The 21,582-nt window shown below is 41.0% G+C and overlaps 1 protein-coding gene across 2 annotated transcripts in view; it reads right to left on the reverse strand.

The window, feature by feature from the left end:
* The window catches only part of PTPRO (protein tyrosine phosphatase receptor type O), a 192,672-nt gene that overhangs the window by 19,669 nt on the left and 151,421 nt on the right, over window positions 1–21,582 (reverse strand). The window contains exons 16-19 of one of the 2 annotated variants that reach the window (XM_028532493.2): window positions 17,042–17,110; window positions 14,613–14,696; window positions 9,417–9,452; window positions 6,059–6,140 (exon numbers count right to left, since the gene is read on the reverse strand). In XM_028532493.2, coding sequence (XP_028388294.1) covers window positions 6,059–6,140; window positions 9,417–9,452; window positions 14,613–14,696; window positions 17,042–17,110 — 271 coding nt within the window. The remainder of the gene's footprint in view (window positions 1–6,058; window positions 6,141–9,416; window positions 9,453–14,612; window positions 14,697–17,041; window positions 17,111–21,582) is intronic. The other variant, XM_036019312.1, reaches the window with a different exon arrangement.

Genomic DNA, 21,582 nt, shown 5'->3' on the forward strand with positions numbered 1-21,582 from the left:
AGCTGACTAGCTGATAGAACTTTAATTGTGTTGCCTCCCTGCTGTAAACGCCCTAAGTTGATGAGAGAGGTTTAATTGGCTGAACGCTGCACATGTAAATTGCCAAAGCTGAATTGCAGCAAAGCAGGAACCGCACGTACACCCAAGTGCTTTGCAATCTTTTGTAATTTGGCCTGTCACTAAGTGGAAAATCGAACACAAAGTTTCCGGTTCAGTAGCCTTGCAGTTACTTTCTTTCTAACCATATGGAATCTCCAGAGAGTTAAGTCTTCAGAAAGTCCAAGTATGAGGGCATGGTCTGAAACCAACATAAATCATTTTTGAATTTTCTCTTGCCAGTTTTGTCTCTAATATAATTTCTCATTGTGGGGTTTTTTCCTAGGCCATGTAGTCATCCATATGAATGGTGGTCTCTCCCAAAATATAGCTTATCCTCCAGAACCTCTGAATAGGGCCTTATTTGGAAAAAGGGTTTTTGCAGATGTAATCAAGTTCAGAATCATGAAATGATACCATTTTTTATTATCCAGGTGGGTCCTAAATCTAATGGCAAGTGTTCTTCTAAAAGCAGGGTGGGGAGCGGAAGCCCACATAAAGGTGGAGGCACGGATGTGAGTTAGGCAGCGGCAAGCCAAGGAGGGCCTGGGGCCGCCAGGGCTGGGCGGTTCTCCCCGACAGCCTTCAGAAGGAGGATGACCCTGCTAACCCTTCGATTTTGGAATTCTGGCCTCTAGAATTGTGACAAAATAAATTTCTGTTGTTTAAAGTCACGCAAATTGTGGTAATTTGTTAGGGTGGCCCTGGGAAACTAATACAGTCACCAAAGCCCAATGGAATACTACCTTGTGTGGCCATATTTGAAGCATGCAAGTCTTGAAAAGCAAAGCAGAAATACAGGCACTGTATTAGTCTGCTAGGGCTACCATAACAAAACACTGCAGCCGAGGTGGCTTAAGCGACAGAAATTTATATCTCACAGTTCTGGGGGTTGGGAAGTCCAAGAACAAGGTGCTGGCAAGTTAGGTTTCATTCTGAGGTTTTCCTTGACTTGTAGGTGGCTACCATCTCACTGTGTGCTCACATGACCTCTTTTTCCTATGCTTGTGGGGGCGTGGAGGAGGGGAAGGGAGAGCTCTCTGATGTGCAAGGGAATAGGGCAAAGTCCAGTTATGCTTCAGGTAAATACAAAGGGAGGAGAAAGGGTTTAGAACAAGATATTTAGTGAGGTTCTGTATTAGTTTTTCCTTAACGAAGTAGGGTGGCCTAAAACAGTAGAAATTTATTGCCTCATGGTTCTTGAGGCTAGAAGCCCAACATCAAGGAGTCAGCAGGGACATACGCCCTTTGTAACCTCAGGGGAATTTTTCCGTGCCTCTTTGTAGCCTCTGCTGGTTTGTTGGCAACCTCTGGTATTCCTTCACTTGCAGCCACACCCCTCCAGTCTCTGCTTTGTCATCACACAGCAGTCTCCCCGTTTGTCTTTGTATCTGCACATGGCTACCTTTTCATAAGGACACCCACCCTACTTTAGAACGACCTCCTCTTAACTAATTACATCTACAAATGACCCTCTTTCTGAATAGAGTACTATAAAGGAAAAATGGGGTGCGGCAGTGATGGGGATCTTGGGCAGGTGATGGAACATGGCCAAGAAGAAAGTCAACCTCAGGAGCGTCTAGCAGTAGCTACCAGAGCCCTGGGCTCTAGGATGGGATTTAGGGAGAGCACTCCAGTCACTGGACAAATTACTGGTACAGGCATTTGGAAACAGAGACCAAACCTAGGGAATTAGAAATGAGAGGGAAGAAAACTCAGGTCTGAGATCAATGTTAGATTCCCCAGTGTGAATACTGCTGGAGAGGGTTCGAGGTGACTTTTTTCAACAGGATGGCAGGCAGTGAACTGGACTGAAACACAAGTCAAAATGGTACAAATGGCAGCTACTCCCAGAAATCAGAGGGCCTCTCTTGTAGACTGTGTGGAAAGCAATGTAGTTTTGTTTTTTATCTTTGCAGACACACTTCTGAACAAAGATGGTGAAGGCTTTCACAAGCATCTCGATCAAACACAAAGCACAGAAAACAATGGCAGAATGAGCGATGTGTAGTATGTCTCATGAGCTCGCAAATTTCAAGCTCTAAAGTCTGGCTCTTCAAAACCTTTTCCAAATGAGACATAAGAAGTGCAGCATTGAATCTGATCCCTGGGTCTCCAACCTCCTTAAGAAAAGATGTATATTTTTTGTTAGAAGAATAATCAGTCTTTTTAGCGGTTCAAAATCAGATGGAGGGTGAAAGAGAAATTTATTCAGTGAATGCAAATTAGCTACTTGTACAGCTTCATGAACAACTTATAAATGTATTGGTAATATATGTAAATCCAGGCATTAGTTTCAATTTGTATTATGCTTATAAATGATGGGATTTCTCAATATGAGTGTGAGCTTTCAGTGTCAGAGTCAAAATGAACACAACTGTCCAGCATTAATATAAACAGAACAAGTAACCCGTTCAGCTACTGGATTTAGCTAGACCAGCTGACTGAGCCATTTTAACACCCTCTTGGGCTCCCATTACAGAAGGGAACCTTTTCTTTCCCTCTTAAGCCTCAGTGATCAATTTCAGGAAAGTTTGAGGGCTGCCGTGAGGAAGTTCTGACAGGCGCCCTGAAACCAGGTAGGGGAGCACAATGCCTCTTTCAAAATTGATGAGGGCCCCCTGGCACTGAACCTGAGGGGTGGGCAGGGCTGGGAACTGGCAATATCTGGAAAAAGGAAGTGAGCCAGACCAGTGGGTCACTGCTTGAGCACATGTTAGTCCAAAGCAAATGATCTGAGCTCGTGATTTAAATAAAGCAGACTTCTGGAGAGTAATTTGCATTTTCTCACCATAGCAAAGACACAGTATATCAGGACTTGGCACCAAATAAGTTATAGACATGACCAGTAGTGTTCTAAGAACAAAGATATATTTTAAAAGCCTCATAATAAATAAAAATACTAAACACTTCTTCAAATTATGGTGTGGTAGTTCATTTTGTGGGTCAACTTGTCTAGGCTATAGTGACAAGTTGCCTGTTTAGACATCAAGTCTAGATGTTGTGAGTAAGTAATTTTTTTAGACCTGATTAACATTTAAATTAGTAGACTCCCAGAAAACAGATCACCTTCCAGAATGGGGGTGGGCCTCATCCAGTCAATTGAAGGTCTCAAGAGGAGAGACTGAAGCCCCCTGAGGAGGAAGGAATTCTGCTTCCAGGTTGCAGACTTGAGTGACAAGGTCACCTCTTCCCTGGGTCCCCAGCCTGTCCTGCGAATTTCAGACCTGCCAGCTCCGGCAGTTATGTGAGCCAATCCCTTAAAATAAATCTCTCCATCTTGCTTTCTCTAAATCCTATTATATCATCTATCTATCTATCTATCCATCATCTACCTACCTACCTACCTGTGTCTTATTGATTCTGTTTCTCTGGAGAATCCTGACTAATACACACGAGTTATAAAGCTTGGAAGTATCCTTGCCCTTCATTCAGTCCAGTGTTCTCAGTGGAGCATACTGCCTTGGGGCAATTCTTTGTTATGGGGGACTGTCCCACTTACTGAAGAACATTCAACATCCCTGTCCTTCTCCCCACTAAATACCACTAGCAGCTTACTCCCAAGCCATCACAATAAACAAAAACCACTCCCACGCGTCCCAGAACCCATCTAGGGAACTGACCGGTACTGACACCGTTGACAACCATTGATTCAGTGCAACATACCAATTTATAGATGCAGAAACTGAGGTGATGAAAAATTTGATTTTTTTTCAATATTAATTAGTGTCGAGATGGTAGCAGGAACCCAGGTGTTTAAATTCTCACCTTAGTACATTCCTACCTCCTTTATAAATGCTATGAAATAAGCCTAGATGTGCTTATTTTAACATTAAATGTATACAGCCCCTGAGCATATTATAAACTGAGCATTTAGCACATACAATTCATGACTCAACTTTTTCACATTTTTGAAGCATCTGCATGTAGGCTCTAATCCCCGGTGGTTTGCTTATCCGATGCCTTCACTTTGAAAATAATGCTCCCCTTTGATTTAGCCTCATGCTTCCAGTAAGAGCTGTGGTTCTGCCCGCCCCCCGCCCCCCGCCCCCCCGCCCATTGCCCCCCTGACCCAGCACCTGTGGTTGGTTTAAGTGGACATTACAGCCCAGACGAGCCAATTGGAATCCTCCCCTGTTATTTTTCAAACTATAAACAAGAAAGAGAGTCAGTAGTTCCCTTTGGAAACCATGGAAACTGTAGGCTCTGATACAGGGGTTGTTGGTGGTTGTGTTTTCCACTGAGACAGAGGCTGGTTTACAGTAAAGTGAAGCTAAGACAGAGAGAGAAGCAGAAATGAGAAATAAAAAGAGAAGGTCTCTTCAGGGGTGTGGCACCTCCTCCTTGTCTTTCTCGTGATGGGGCTGCTTCCTGCCCTCCTCCTGGTTTAGTGGCTCATCCTTCCCTTTGATTGTGTGACACAGCAGTATCCTCTGAATGAACCTCCTTCCTCTGTGGCCTAAACTAGTTTGAATTGTTTCTGTCACTGACAACTCAAAGCATGTTTTCTTTTTACCAAAACATGATTCTGAATTATTGTATAATGAGGCAGTTCAGACACACAGTAATGGTTACACCTCCCAGAAAAAGCAGTGATTTAACCATGTCACCAAAATCATATATTCTTGCAGAAATTAAAAGGCTGTGGCTTCAATGAGGTTGAAAGTGTACCTACATCATAATTTTCATCCCCATTATCAGAATTATCTGGATATTCATTTTTCCTGAGTGCTGGCTTGTGTTTACTTATAAAAATCTTCTCTTTCATTGACGCACTTTTGTGAAATGCCATCCTCACCACAGATCTCCAATTCAAATCAAATTGCTGCTCTTTGAGATACAGCATTTGGTGCAGCATCTGTAGTTTCTCGGGCACCTGCGTGCAGTGGCTACCTGGGCCAGGCTCTGTGAAGGATTGCTCATGACGCTGGCGGCCGTGAGGGGCTTTGCCTCTGATAACACATGCGGCTCTTTGCATCCTTAACTTCCCCGTTAGAATGTTCCCACCAGGATTCCTGCTATTTCTTGCAGACCAAAGCTGTCCTTGGCTGATGGGCGGAATGAAGGACTAAATATATATCATGAGGAGAAAGCTACCTTCTACAACCTGGTATTTCACAGGAAAAAGGACCGTTGAGGCTTTAAAAAAAAACTGCAGTATTTGGAAAAGTCAATTTACCTCCCCCTTTCTCTGGTTTCCCTGAGTCACGGGCCGTGCTGCAGTGACCTGAAGACTGTGCGCCCTCCAGACTGTCTTACGTGCTGTGCGGTATGTGGGAAGGAAACTTAAGGACCAGTAATAGCCCCCACTCGGCTGAGACCCAGGCTTCCACATTCCCATCCACTCTGGCACACGGTCTGGGACCCAACAAACACATGTGCTTCACAAAAAGGTGTTCGCCATTTTTTTCTTCTACACAAACTACATGTAACTCTCTTTCCCCAATTTCTTCAAGAAAAATCACAAAGAAATATTAATTAGAATATTTAGGGCTATAGGCCTAAGGCCTAAGAACCCCACTATAGGCTCTTATATGCCCAGAGGACAAATGGGTCCATGTCTCTACCATGTGCTGTGGTTGAAGCAGCATGAGAAACACTAGAAAATCCCCGGAAGGCGAAATTCTGTTTCAGATCCCAATCGTCAGCTTGCTTCCCCCTGAAGTCTCAGTCACCGTGACTCCCCATGGGGGCTTCTCCAAGAACCATGTCTGTTCACCCCGCTACCTGCATCTCGTTTCCTTTATTTCTTCCCCCCAAGCCCAGACCTAGTTCCATAATTAGGGGTGGGCATCCTGTCTCTGGACCAGCAGATCAGACACCCCTGAGCCCACCCTGCTCAGCATGCAGCCTGCTCCCACGTGCTGCCCCGGGAGCCAGGAAATGACCCTGACACACACTTGCCGCTTCTCCTGTCCTGTCTCAGCTGCCACAGAGGGCTGGATCTGCTTCATGCACTCACCTCAAACTGAAGAGAGAATTTGTAGTCAGAGTCTTTGGCCATGTCCCTGAGGTAGGCGTCAAAATCATCCAGCTGAACCAGGCTTTATCAAACACAAAAAAACGTATGTTTTAAAAATCCCATTGATAGGTTTCGATTAACACTGTACTTCTCAAATATGAACAATTTGCTTGGAGAAAATAGAAGTTTTGCTTTTCAAAGTTTAGCACTCAATTTTTTGTTGTTTAAAGTTACCAGGCCCTAATATATTGTAATTAAAAAAGAGAACCACTATATTAAACTTCCTTGAAATAGGAAAAACCTCTATATCTTCAACTGGCTCTTATTCTAGCAGTAAAATATTATGTACAAGCACACTCACACATGTATGTGTGCTGTTTCTAGAAAACCCTGGTTTATGGGAAAGAACAAAGGATTAGACTCTAAAGAGCTGTTTGAGTCACGGTTTTACTTTATTTACTGTGTGATCCTGTAGAATGTACCTAACTCTTCTGAGACTCAGCATTCTCATCTACCAAGTATACTCTCACACCATCTGGCAAGGTCACACACAGTATATTATAGGACTTTCAAGTGTAAACAAGCTTTACAAACAAGGAATTGTGCCACTAGCTACACTGTCTCCCCAGAACCACAGCAGGACTGTGGGTGGAGCACATGGTATAAGCAGATTGCTCCCAGGGCCTCCCTCGGAGGGCGCCCCGCCTGGAGGCTTGCACACCCACACAGAGACGTGCAGGTCCAGAGGTGCAATCAAATAGACACCTGAGCATATGTTTCTGCACCTGTAGAAGAGTTCTTACCTCTTTTCTTACTTGTTTTTTTTAAATAAGGGTTACATTTTATTTCCTGTAGTTTTATGTAGCTGCTTACCTTTTCTAGAATCTACCAGCACCAACCTGCTCCCTAAACTTCTGCGTCATGCTGTACTCTGTCACCTAACCCAAGCCTTTCTACGCATCTGGGTCCACACAGCTGACCTTCTTTTCAGTTTTGTTCCACGCTGCTCAGCTCATGTCATCAACATGTGGCCTTCTGTTCTCATAGCAAATACACAGTAGCTAGTAGTTACCTGTTTAAAGTTGTTGAGCAGCTAATCTGACAGTTCATTTATTTTAAGATTTCAGTAGATGTTAAAGGGCATTACACCTTCCAGATAATACATTTAAACTTTAAAGCTTTTTCTTAATAACATTAATGACTTACATGCATACAACACTGTAGATCTAAAATATTTGCATATGTTACCTTGCTCTATTGGTGGTTGAGGTCGACATGGCCAACATTGCCCCATGCTCCAGAAGAGAGTCAAGACTATGAGAATTAGGCGAGTAGTTCATGGTCACATGCCTGCCGTGCCGTAGCACCCGAGATGCTAGCCAGGGAGGGTGGTTCTCGGTTAAAAGCTTCCCCCCTTCAAACTTTCCCTCCTTCTCCAAAAGTGGCTAAACATGGGAGGGTCAATAGAGATGGCAAGCCAGAGAAAATGTTTATGGGTTAGAAAAAGCAAATGCAGAAAAAAGAGGGAAAAGAGAGACAGAGGAAGAACCTCAAGGAAATAGAAACGTGAACATTAAGGAGAGGAAGGAGATAGTAAGGAGGAGAAAACAAACATGTGGAGGGAAAGATTTAAAGGGAAAGGGGGAAAGACAAGGTGAAGGAAAGAAGTGGTGGAACGAAGATGAGTGGACATAGGCAGAGGGGGCCCAGAGCACATGGTGGTGGGGGCCGTTGGAATCGTTGGAATGAAAGAGCAAATGTAAAAAGAAAGTGAATGGAAAGGTGAGGGAGGGGGCGGAAAGCCCCTCAACATGTGACTTTTAGAGAAGGAGATAGGATTAGAGGCAAAATGAGAAGAGGGAAGGAGGAAGCTGGTTTGATGCAATGTTTTGGTTTGTGGGCAGTTCCTTCACTCCTAAACTCTGCCCAAACTTCTGTCCACATCCTGCTTCCCTTTCTCCTCTCTGCCTGTGTCTTGGGAGAAACAAGCTCTAACAGAGTCTCCCCTTTTGGTCCCGAGATCCTGTCCTCTAGCTGATCTCGTCTATATCTCTCTACCCTACTTGACCCAACCAATAATTTGGGCAACAGAGTGTTTTTCTTCCTGTCAAATCACTCCTTCCAGGTGCCAGTACCTCTTCTCTCTTTGGGCTGGTCTTGTCTCCCTTTACATCACTTGATATATGCCAATGGAAGGCATGCTGATTTGAAATAGATTTAGGAAAAAATAATTCTGTTACTCATATGTGCCACCATATTATGTCACTCAAGGCTAAACAGAAATATTTTTGCATCACCTTTTCTTTTGTGTTACGTAGTCCCTGACTCTCCCATTGGCATGGATGCCATATGTCTGGCTGGAACCCCTGAGTGCCTCATATTAATTCCCTAACATTCTACCCTAGGCAGGTATCAGGGATGAACTCTATTTGTAGGGACTTTCCCCTCTTTATATGCACAGATTAGCTGAAGGCCTGGAGGTGACAATCTAATTAGGCTTTTGAAATCAACTGATGGTTAATTTTCACCCATCAGAATCTTAATTCTTACAACTTAATAGCTCAGTAGATAAGGGAAACCACAGGCCAGTAAGAGCAATTTTCTTTTTCTATGTATTATAAAGATTTCCTGAGGCAGCATCTCTCAAAGCATTTATTATAGCTTCAGACATAGCAAAAGCCTTTCCCTGCAATAAGCACAGAACTTTAAAATACAAAACGGCAAAAGTTTTCGTACAATTTTGATGTGGCCAAAAATTAACTTTTCGGTAGATTTAGAGGAACAAACTTTCTTCTGAAAGACTTTTGTAATTCCTAACAACCCATTCTTTCTCGGATTTCATACAATGATATTTTTTTTATCCCTGACGTGGTTTCTGTGACACACTTTCTTAGCAGTCACGGCCGTCCCGACGTGTAAACACACTGACACATAATAGCTCAGCTATTTTAATAGGCATTTGCTTCTTCCTTTCTTTTTTAAATAAAATTTTATAAGAGTTTATTTCAGCCAGAGTGAGGACACATGCCTGGGAGGACGACCTCCAATGCCCCTCGCCTCTTCTTTAAGCATCTCTTCTGTTTGAACAAGCAATCTCTTCAATTTGAAAATAAAATATTTTAAAATCAAGTAGTAAGAAAATCTTACTGTATTATATAGGTCCAAGCAGCTGAGAGACTGGTCCTTACGTGTGCTCACCACAAGTGGACCATGACAATCTGTGTCACGATGGAAGTGTTAGCTAACGCAGTGGTGGGAACCACAATGCAGCATAGAAACGTACCAGGTCAATGTATTGTGAACCTTAAACTTACACGATGTTAACTATCAGTTATATCTCCATAATAAAAACACTTACTTAGTCAGTTTTCTCTTCTTTAAACCATTTTTACTCCTGAAAATTAAAAAAAAAACAAGACAAATTTATCTGAAGAAAAAATTGATTGACATGGTTAAACTTGAAATGTTTTAAATAATTACATCAGGGACCTCAATATTATTTCATTTTCATTAAACATATCTCAGGTTTGTTTAATTACTTTTCTCCAAATGAGAACAAAATGATAATTTCAGATTCATTTTTTAAAACTCTATTAGATTGCAGGAATATACCTACATTTTATATTTAATATTTGTCAAAAACAGAATTCTGGAAATACATAATTCCTTGCTACCAGTGATTAAGTTGCTGAAGTATTTTGTAAATATATACATAAAAGTATTAACTGCCTCAGTGCTCCTAGTTCTGAGGTAAGTGTAGAATCAGGGAATAAAAGCAAGAAATCTTGCAGGGAGGGTGTATGCTGGTTTCTTAATTAAAGACTGAAATTGCTTCTCTGGACATATGCTCTGGGCATGTGCTATCATTGTTGCCTGTGTCTTCTGTAATTCTACAATGGCACAGTCATACTCAATTTTAAACCACCGTTTAAGCTATTTGAAAAATTGAACCTATTATCTGTTTGTTCTCCATTCATTACTAGTTTGTAAGCTCAAGTACATGTGATGCTAAAGTATGTGTCAGCTAATTATATTTCTAAAGGGATATTTAGGGTAATGGTTTTTAACCAACAAGTGAGATAACTAACTTAATGCTAAGATAGAATCTGCTGAAACACTTCATTATTGTATTTTAATGTCTTATATAAATAATAAATATTGCAAGTGATTATGAATGATACTTTTTTATGAATAATTTTCAAAGGTCTTTACAAATGGATGGAAGCACCCAAACCTTCAGAAAATAAAGAATCTGCAGCATATAACCAGGTGTGATTTGAGTGCTCTCCTGGGCCAAAATATTTATTTGTAATGAGAATTCTGAGTGTGCGGACACCTGCATCCCCAGCAAGCCTTCAGCAGAATAAAGCACCACTTCCTCTGGGCCTTCACAGTGCTCTACTCATCAAGATTTTCTCACCGTCACGTCAACCTGTCAGTCTGTCTGACTGCTAGGCTGCCCCTCCCAGCAGAGCTGAGCACAGTTCATGGAACGCATGATGGGTGGCTAGTAAATGCTTATTTAATTGAATTGAAAGAAACATCTTTGCTGTGTCACCCTGACCATTTTACTTAATGACTCAGTTAAGAATCTAATACTGGACTTGGGCTTCCTGAGGTCCCACCGGGGAAATGCTTGTGGATGGAGAGAAAGTGAAGGAGGACAGAAAATGCAGTGAAATATACAGAAGGCAAGGAGTGTTTCTGGTTTCAAGCAGTTTTTGTTTCTTCCCAGGGATGAATGAAGACAATCCATTTAGTAGGTCCTGTCCTATTGTTTCCCCTTCACCCCCTCTTTGCCTTCCATACTTGAGATTTAAAGGGAATGAATATTCTAATTTTTACTTTGCCTTTCCCTCCCCCCCTCAAAAAGCCCTGCTGTAATAGGACAGAGCTGCCTCCTACAAGGATTTGGGAATCTAAAGAAATACCTCTTGAATAATCTTGTCCTCAGCCCTTGCAATGAGTGAACTTTAGGGATCCCGCAGTTCCTTCATGTAGCAGGAACCCATTACTGAAATCCTTTATGAGAGCAGAGTGTTCGCAGAGATGACAGTTCTGGCAAAGTCAGAAGGCTGCCAATGTATTTTATGCGAATAAAATATGTATTTTTAGTGAATTAAAAAAAAGGAAGAAACCTTTCCTACCCAAACAGACTTGAAGGGAAACCGGGAAGAAACAAGTGCATGTGGGAAGGTGACACTGAATAAATGCAGTGCTGGAGCGCGGAGCTGCTACTACTCCACGGCTGTGCAGGAATCGGATCCGCGGGGCGGGCACACTCGTCTTCCCTGGGATCTCATCCACCGGTTGAATGGACTTTAAACCGATACGAAATGCAACCACTGGTTGTGTGTGACTTCCTGTCATGCTCCTATCATCCTTAAGTGTATGTCTTCATGATTCGCGTACAACCTTCATTGTTATGCCAGGATTCTGTTGAGTTCCTATAGGTATCCTGTGGCTAGGGGACATGACAAGCCTGAATTGTGAGACACCACAGCAATACTGATATAGGTTTCCCAACATTTTTAATTGCTGTGTTAATTCTAAGACTAAAATCCAGGGACATTCACTTTTAAACATGTGATTTAAGGCTTTGCTAACAATATTAATGTTAGCAGACTGTGAAAAGCTAAGGGGGATGTGTGCATGTTACAGTGAACATTTTGGGTGGTGTTTCGAGTAAAATCTTATCATTGCAATAGATTTTCTGAATAACTGATAAATAACAATCACCCATTACACATTACACATGCACATAGTATCATCCACTTACAATGTTTTTCCCTTTCATCTATATTATGGAAGGTTCAAAACCCTAATGATTTAAAGAAGGCAAGGTGCATTCTTTGTAAGTTCTTCATGGTATGACAATCTTAGAGAGCCACCCAGATTGGAATTCAGACTGGAATTCAGTGCAGAAAAGGATATAAAGCAATGGCAGAGACTTGGGAGTTATGAGAGTTAAAAACAAAACCAACAACAGCCCCCCAAATTCTAGTCATCCCTAATTTCGTGAGCACTATTTACTTTCTCATGAGCTAAGTGGAGACCATCCCCACATTGTAAAGAAAGGTCTTTAGGGCTCTAGCATTCTCTGAATAGACACGCAATAACCATGAGTAAAGCTGAGCATTTTAAACTCAAGGTGGCTTCATGCTTACAGTGTCAACTGTTGATGATTTAGAATAGGCAGGAGCATATTTGAGGACAGCGTGAGGGTGAGTATGGTAGTAAGAGAAAGGAGAGTGATGACATTGAAGCCTTGAACAGGAGAAACAATCTGAGATCATTAAAGCCAGAAATCCTGGCAGAAGGCAATCTGGAGACTCAGCCAGCGGAGCACTGGTGTTCTGCCCGGGTTCCTCTGCAATCTTGGGAAGAGATTCGAGCGACACTGGGAGAAACAGAATGGATTTCCACACGAACCACTAGAGATGCTGGGAGGATCTTAGAAAGTCAAGGGGAACATATCTTTTCGTGAAGGCGACAGTTCAGGGGACCTGGGCAGGGCGTGAGCTGGAGGGGGTGGGTGAGTCAGTAGACGAAAAGTAGCAAACGGGGGCTGCTTGCTGAGGACTGAGCTAGGCTAGGAGCAGGGACCATGAATTTCACTTCTTTTATGTTGGCCTGGCACGGGCTTAGGGCTGAAAACAGAGATTACAACTTTTTTCCAGTATGTTTTCATGAGTCATATTGTGTGTAGTTTACTGAAAGTGATAGAAAGCATGGGACTCTATATTTTGCCTTCCCTTCTCGCCTAGACGTAGCCCTTTAGAGTTCCAGGACAGTTCCTCAGAACTGTCCTGTAGGGTTGTGGCCCCTAATGTGGGTCTCCTGTTATTTGATAAGTGCTGTAAATAGTGGACCTTGAAGGGATTGCTGAAATTTGGTCTTGTGTTCATTGGAGAGACCTATTAAAAAAGACATGCAAATAAGCATAGGCCCACCTGATAGAAGCTTAAAATGACTGGTGGAAAATGAGAAAAATCTGAGAATTAAGTAGGGGAATGAATATAATATTATATGCATTTTTCTCTCTTTTAGTTCAATTGAAATCTGTGAAGACTACCTTGAGGGTATTTATTACAAGTATTCTAGTGATAGGCGGAATACTTGAGGATGATTAGATGTTGAGTTAAAAGTAAACATATTTTGAAGGACAAGATGGAATTTGTGTGCACTTCTCACACCTGAGAACTACCGGATGTTAAATACTTAAAAGCACTGTGTTGACTCTGGTGAAGAAGTCCCTGCTGAAAACTGCACTGAAGACAGACAGGGTGGCGGAGGACGGTCCTCGCCGTCTGGCGCGTCCTCTGACCTCATGACTTACGCACCAGTGTCTGCCACCTCTCAAAAGTTTGTCTCAACTCTCTCTTGATTTCTCTCTCTCTTTTTAAAATACAAATCCTGGCATTAACAATCTGTATTTGAGGAAGTCCCTTTTGTATATTTCTTCCACTGAAACTTAGAGCCATGAACTTTTCCAGCTGTATTTATCTTGTCCTCAGAGGAGCTGGAGAACATTTGATCAATTGTCCTTTTGGATAAATAACTCTCCAGGTTGCTTTCCATTTTTCCTTCTTCTGCCTCAAACACAGGCCATTTTTTTCTCAGTCCATGAACTTTTTAAATTTTCTTTTTTCTGAGTCCTTCTCAAGTTGTTCACATTTCTAGATCCATCTGTTTGTATATAGTTTAAAGATGATAATTTTTGTCAATTCTCTGGGAACACACTACCTTTTTTTATGGTACAGGGAAAGAAATAGTACTTCTGGACTATTTAGTCTCAGAATTCAAGATGATTAGGATTAATATTATTATTTTGTAAAGCTGAAAAAGATATTCTGACATTCTTCAAGACTTGATTATCAAAATAATTTAAAAGTCAAGAAAACATGTATTTAAAGGAGGCCACTCTTTACACAGGAAAGAATAGACTCAGAGACACCTGGGTTTGGAAGCCGAATATTCTATGTAGTGTGATGCCAAGACAGTTAATTTCCTAAGCCTCTATTTCCACCTCTCTAAAAAGGGGTGAAAATACCCTCGGCACAGTTGTGGGGACAGCAATATAGGACAATTACTCAAGGAGGCTTGAATATGCTCAGTGGCTCCATATTCATTAAGGAGTTAGCATTTGTATTAAAAAGTTTTGGAGGCCCCAAATACAGGGTATAATACCCTGGGTTTCTTGACCTTAATATATTCCTTTCCTCTTGGCAATATGGAACTCTGAAATGGATGGAGATGGTAAGGAAAATGGAAAGCAGATTTATAAAGATGAGAGCCAATGGACGGACTCAAGAAGAAACAAATGGCTCGCAATAAATGCAAGGAAAGCACACCAAGAACATCACCAGGAGAAAATTCAATTGGAAAACATCGTTAGCATCTTGGTACCCCTAAGAGCTTTAATTCATTTCAATGTATAATTAATAATTTTAGATGCTGCCATCACACAAAAGAATTTTTCTGTTTTGCTTATTTCCTGAGAGCTAAGTTTTAAAGACTGTGTTAGGTAATCAGTAAAAAAAAAATCACTTACCAAGGATTAATATAAAATGCCAAAAGATAATCAGTCCAAAGACATGAAGGTAGCAGGGTTAAGAAAGCAAATATACTCCTACGCCTGTGAGCATTAATAGATAACAGATGTAAAGATGAAGAAGTGGCAAGAGTTAGTAATATAAATTGTGAACAGACAGCAGTACATTACTTACTGGAATCAAGTAAAATAAGCACCTTAATTATGATTAAATATCATTCCATTCTGTGAAATTTAAATCTGAGGGCTGAAGTGTTATAATGTCAAAATCAGTTTTATTCACACGCAGCCTTTTATTGTAATCAGATACATTTTTTCAACTTATTTTGTGCTAATTAGTCTGCCATGAGGTGATTACATTTAGCATTCAGGTAAATGAGGTGCTTAAATGCCTCATTAGTTATCTCGAGGCTTATTCTTGAATATCACCCTTGCAGTGCTTAGGCCTATTTTAAGGAGCCTGTGTAACATCATTCGATAGCTAACAACAGCTTGTGGGAGGAAATATAAAGGGTGACTTCACATAAGCCGATCCTGGTGAAGACGCTGAGCTTTCAGAACACGTTCTTATGAAGCTATACTTCTAGTGCACTACTGTGACTTTCTATATTGTTTTTATTTTAACTTATACTTCATTTCTAAAAAATAACCCTTAACGTGGAGGAATGGCATGCCACCCAGGTATCATTCATTCAAGAAAAGCAGCTCATCCGCTGCCTAGTCTGTAATCTGAACCCATACTCGGCTGAGTGGGAGCCCATGATTTAGTTTCACTTTAGTTCTAATTCAGACTGTTGGTTTAAAATGCGTGGTTCGAAACCAATTTCAGACATTCAAATCACTTGTATAATAGAATATTCATTAATGCAGATTTTAAAGTATCCTACGGCTGCATCTACAGTTATTCTGAGAATTGGGGGGAAATGCTGTCACCTTGTCACTTTAGCTATCACGAATCTCCACTGAGATATCTATTCTCAGTCAGCCAGAAACTGCTGGTGCTGGCAAATCTGTCTGCCAAGCGTTGCATGAGAATTTTCTTGATTTTATGGGAAGGTCCTGAAGTGAATTCTCTTTTGCCTCAGTTCTCCCTAATGGGCGCCCCATGTTGTATAAGATGTGACTGGGTGTGTAGGCCATACATGGCTCTCCCAAGTCACAAGTATAAATTAATCATTTCCTTCATGGACCGCTCATCTCTGCTCTGTGACTGGGCCTTCTTTAAGGGTGGGCCAGGTGACAAACAAATATCAATGAATTAGTCTCTTACTCTTGAAAATAGTGCTGATACATTTGAGCAGACCTAGAAAGGTTTCCTGACTTTTCACCGCCAAGGGTTTATGGGTTCATCTCTCTTCACAGTTGGATTAGTGGTATCTGAATAGCAAAACTCTATTCAGGCTAAAATCTAAAAACAGCACAAAAGAATTCTATTTCAAGTCGACTTCCAACTGGAGTGGGCATCAAGTACATAGGTGCCAACTCAGGGAAGCAGAATTCATATTTGCAGTGAAGTCCTCTCTCCCTTATTGATTCTGTAGAATAAAATGTCCCATCTCAGGCACCTATTTCTTTAAGATTAAGCATTTTGAGGCATTAGTAAAAACAGAAAAAAAGATTACTTATTAAGAATTAATATGGAATGTGTGTATTTAGATGCACTTCGCCTGGTTGCTTGCACCAAAGTCAAACTAGATCATGTAGCAGTGCCGGCTTCCTAGGAAATGGTTACTTAATTAGCAGTCTCGTTGGCTACTGACTGCAATGCAGTTAATTCTCACATATGACTGTTGAGTATAATGCCAACCAATTTAGTCTCCTGACAATGCTTTCCGAATTCTCAAAGTACCTCCTCCCTCCACGCCCTTAATATCTGAGAATAAAGAAAAAAAATGATGCCATGTTTTCTCATGGGGCTTTCCTTGTTTTGATATTTATTCACCTGTAAGTGTAAGAGCTGAGGGCCCTGGGCCATGTAATTCTATTGGATTTATGAACAGAAGGGGTGGCTCATGTCCCCAGGCACTGGAATGTGAGAGTTAAGTAGAGACTCTGTTCTGTCTCGTGCTGCATCCATGAGGTACCTTGTCCTGCCTTCAGCCACCCCGTGGCCACCCCGTGTTCAGGGTGGGTCCTGCATTTAAGCCACCCTTGTGCACGGTTATGGGCTACTTGCAGAACTGATGACTTAGTCCTGTGTTTAATACAGTAAGTACAGGGCAGACTTGACATTTTTGCTATTTCATAATTGCATTCAACTAGCATATACCAATATACTCTGTGAAGATCTAACCTTTGAAATTCCCTGTCAAAGACATTTTAAAAGGATAATCAGACAAAACCAATTATCCCCCAAAGGCTAAAATAAAATTTGCAGGACACACAGCATACCTAGGTTGTCTAGAGGCTTGTTCCGAAAGAACACTCACCAGTTGTACGGGAGCTTTCCATCCCTCTCCAAGGACGCAAAATTGACAAAAGTTCCTGCTCCACACTCCCTGTGTGAAAGGAATCGCAAGATCAAGGTTACTGCTTGATGGAGAAGCACTCTTTCACCTTGACATAGGAGGCTTTACCCGCTTATCATCACGACATTTTTTTAAAGCTAAAATAAGTTCTATGGGTTTTTCTATTGCATAAAATGCAAAATAGAAAGATAAAACAAAACAAAACAGTTTTTCACAAGGTTGCACGTCTCCATAGCAAATAATTTGAGGCCGAAAGGTTTCAGTTCACACTGCTTTCCAAAGGGCACTCAGGATCCTAAATAAATCTTTGACTGCTTGTGATTTAATATGTTTTACAAAGTAAATTATGGCAACTATCCTAAGAAAATGAAGGGATTATTTTAGGGAATATTCTTGATGGGGTCTTATTTTGTATAGTGTACTGATTTCCTCTCTATAATGGAGATGGATCAAGCTGTATTGTTTTCTTCTGCCAAAATTTTCCCTCCAGGTGGGACTCCCGTAGCATTCATCACTTGAGATAAGGAGGAAGAGGCTGGGCAGAGCCTCTTACCCAGAAAATTGTTTATTAATCTGTCAGCAGAAAATATGGTTAATATTTTTTCTAGAATTGGAGTTAAAAGGTAAACATATTCTCATGTCTTCACCATCTTTTTTGCTTAGTATCATGCATAAATAACATAGCTCACTGGGGCTCACGCACCTCATTTTCCCTCTACACGAAACTGGTGGACTTATTCAGAGTTGAAGCAGTGATGTTGACATTGGCAAAATATTACCTTCCTGTTCTTATTAGATGGTCTGAGAATTGTTTTCTTTTTTTGAAAAATACACAAATATATTATTATATCCTGTTGTATCTTAAATGACATATGTGCAATTGATTTTCCTATGTCAATTTTCTATAATATGCAGGAATTTATTTACACTTAAATTAGAAGGATAATTTTTACCTTCCAGTTCAAGGGTTCTTAAACTGGGGTCCAAGGATAGAATTTAGGGCTTTATGAACACATGTGAGGAAAAAGTTCATCTTAATTTTCCTAATTGCTCACTGAAATTTAGCACTTCCTTTAATTAATAAAGTAGGTAACAAGTCACAATATCATCAGTACTTGTGAGATTTGCTAACAATAGATTATTGCAGATACTTCTCTGAAGACTTGCTGCAGGTATTGTTCGCATTTATCACTCTGGTGAAATAGGAGAATTACTAGACACCTACTAAATATTGTGATCTAATGTATTAATAAAAAAAGCATGCATCACATTTGTTCTTTTAAATATTATGATGACCATACTTTAATCTAATCACTTGTGTCAGTCCCTTAAAAAGAAAGCACTGTCCTTGGAAGGAGGACCACAGGCTTCATCAGACTGCTGGGCATCATGGCATGAGGTGTCACAAATCTGTGCCCTAACAACCAGCTGGCTGAAGCAGAACCACTCCTCCAAAATATTTCTCTGTAAGCAGCATTGAGGATGCACCTGCAATAACATGCTCATAAATACCACTCCTTCCATTGCTGCATCACCGCCCCCTTCACTGTTACTATTACGGGCTAACATTGATTGTACACTCTCTATGAGCTGAGTATTATGTCATGGCATTACTGCATGATTGCTCCTCACTATCCACTGATGTAGGCATCATTATCACCTTTTGATATACGTTCTTTCCCTGGCCTCCGGGCCACCTCACTCTTCATTCTCCTTCCATTCCACCGGAGGTCTCTTGTCAGTCTCTTGATGCTACCTTTTTTCCTCCATGAAAATCTTAATAGTAGATTAATCTAGGGCCGTGTTCTGTAGTTTGCACGTCCTGAGCTTCATACCATCTACAGCTTTAATATCATTTATATGCTAAGAACTGCTAAATTCATATCTTCAATCCAGACTTCTCTCCCGAACACCAGATTTTTATGTTCAACTGCCTCTCCACACTCACATTTGGAGTCATCTCAAACAGAACACTTCCAAAACTAAAGTCTTTTTTAACATACGATTTCTGTTTTTTAATAACTTTATTATTTATTTATTTATTTATTTTAGAGACAGGGGAAGGGAGGGAGAAAGAGAGAGAGAGAGAAACATTGTTGTCAGAGAAAAATATCAATCGGTTGCGTCTCATACCCACCCTGACCCCAAACCTGCAACCCAGGCATGTGCCTTGACCTGGAATCAAATCAACGACCTTTCGCATTACAGGACGATGCCCAACCAACCACACCACATCGGTCAGATCCAAAACTAAAGTGCTGATGGTTCCCACAACTCTGAAACCCTTTCATCTGCAATCCCACTTTAGTGCACAGAAATTCCATCTTTTCGGTTGCTAGGGCTGAAAACCTTGGGGTCATCCTTGACTCTCATTCTTATCCGTTCAACACGCAACTCGTTAGCAAATCCTGTTGCCTCTATTTTCAAAATATATCTGGAATCTGATCATTTTTCCCGGCCTGCCATTGCTGCACCTGTGGACCGAACCACTGCCATCTGTGTCTTGCCTGGATTACTGTCATGGCTCCCCCAGCTCACATGCCTGCCTTGGTCCTTGTCTCATTATAGCTTGTTTTACATAAAAGTGAGAATGAAAATGTTGAAATGTAAGTCAGATATTTTTAATCTTCTGTGCAAACTCTGCAATGGCTGCCCATTTGTTTAGAGTTAAAGCCAAAGTCCTTACCATGGTACAGGAAACCTTGTATGATTGGACACCATCTGCTGCTACTCCCTTGTTCATTTCCTCTGTGTTAGCCACTCCAACTTCCAGCTATTCTATGAATCTGCTAGTCACAATCCTACCTCTTCGGGGCTTGTGCCTTCATTGTGCCCTCTCCTGGGTACACTCTTTCCCTAGATGCCACGTGGCCAACTCCCTCATGTTCAAGTCTTTTCTCAAGTGTCCCCTTTTCAGTGAGACCTTCCTCCCTCCTAGAGTTCGTCTCCCCACATTCCCACACAGGCACTGCCAACTCTCTTACCCGGCTTTGTTATGTCTGCTAACATACCGTAGCAGACAAATACTATATTTCCATTATAGTCTGCTAACATACCGTATAATCTCCTAACGTTTATCTTTACTATTTATTGTCTATCTTTTCCATTAGAATACAAGCTGCATGAAGGCAGAAGTTTTGGTCCATTTTGTATACTGTCATGTTCCAAGCACCTGGAGGAGTCTGACACGCAACAGGTGTCCTCTGATATTTGTGAGAGGAGTGAGTGAAGTTTCAGTGGAATACACAGGACACACAGGCTGTAAATCAGGGTTTGACCCCAAGCAGCATGAGTTCAGAACTTCACATTCTAGCTACAGTGCTGTAGCACTGCCCTCCCTGTCCTTCCAAGATCCATTCCAATGCCAGCATTCAGGAGCTTGACTTTTATGTTCTTAACTAATCTCTTCTCTTTACTTCCATGTTACCCCATTTTTATTTCCTTCCTGGCACAAGTCAGTTTGTGCCTTTAAATATATTTATTTATGTACCTCTCTCCAGTGAGGTTCTGAGTGGACAGGTTGGATGTCTGATTTTTCTTTGACTGTGCCATGCAGACACATCTTATAATAGTTATTGGATGGGTAAATTTATGTATGAAAAGGTGATTGACCGAACATTGACAAAGGAGAAGGATGCTGACTGATGACAAGCCAGCGGGCTAACAATGGACAAATATACACTTGAATAAAATTTCCTAAACCCAGTAGTACTCAGCTAAGTAACAGGTTTCTTTTTTTTGGAGAATTGATAATTGTTTTTATAATATAGGGGACCATAGAAGGTTCTTGACAATGTACTCCGATAAGAAATGCATCAGTGGTCAAAAGAATAGAATATCCTCAAAACCATAAATCAAAAGGCCTTTCTAACAGCAATAATGATAAAACTGCCTGCCACTCTGAATAACATGAAGAAAAATGATAGGGGAATCTCTATAGACTTAATCATAAACTCTAAAAATACTTTCTCATAAGAAATAAGGAGAGGGTAGATTGAGCACAGGCCTATGAACCAAAGCATCACCGGTTTGATTCCCAGTCAGGGCACGTGCCTGGGTTGCAGGCCATATTCCCAGTATGGGGTGTGTGAGAGGCAACCACACATTGATGTTTCACTCCCTCTCTATCTCCCTCACTTCCCCATCTCTCTAAAATAAATAAATAAAATCTTAAAAGAAATAAGGAGAGGGAATTTTTTTCTTTCTTGTGATCTCTACATATATTAACTTCTTTTATTAATTATACTCAGTACATATTGGTTTTATCTCTAAAACAACTTTGGAATTATCGAAATATAATGTATGCGATACTTAAAATTACAAGATCCACAGCTAAAAGGTCTCACTTTGTGTAAACCAGTAATCTTTTGCTTTACCATTCAATGGCAGTGTTTTCTGAAATAATACAAAAAGTCTTCTTAGAAAACATGAAATAGAGGTGGACACTTACTGCTGTAAGATTTAGGACTGCAAAAACATACATGTATGATAACTAGAATATT

The sequence above is a fragment of the Phyllostomus discolor genome, chromosome 2 (genome assembly GCF_004126475.2).
Source record: "Phyllostomus discolor isolate MPI-MPIP mPhyDis1 chromosome 2, mPhyDis1.pri.v3, whole genome shotgun sequence".
In the NCBI taxonomy this organism is placed as follows: domain Eukaryota; kingdom Metazoa; phylum Chordata; class Mammalia; order Chiroptera; family Phyllostomidae; genus Phyllostomus; species Phyllostomus discolor.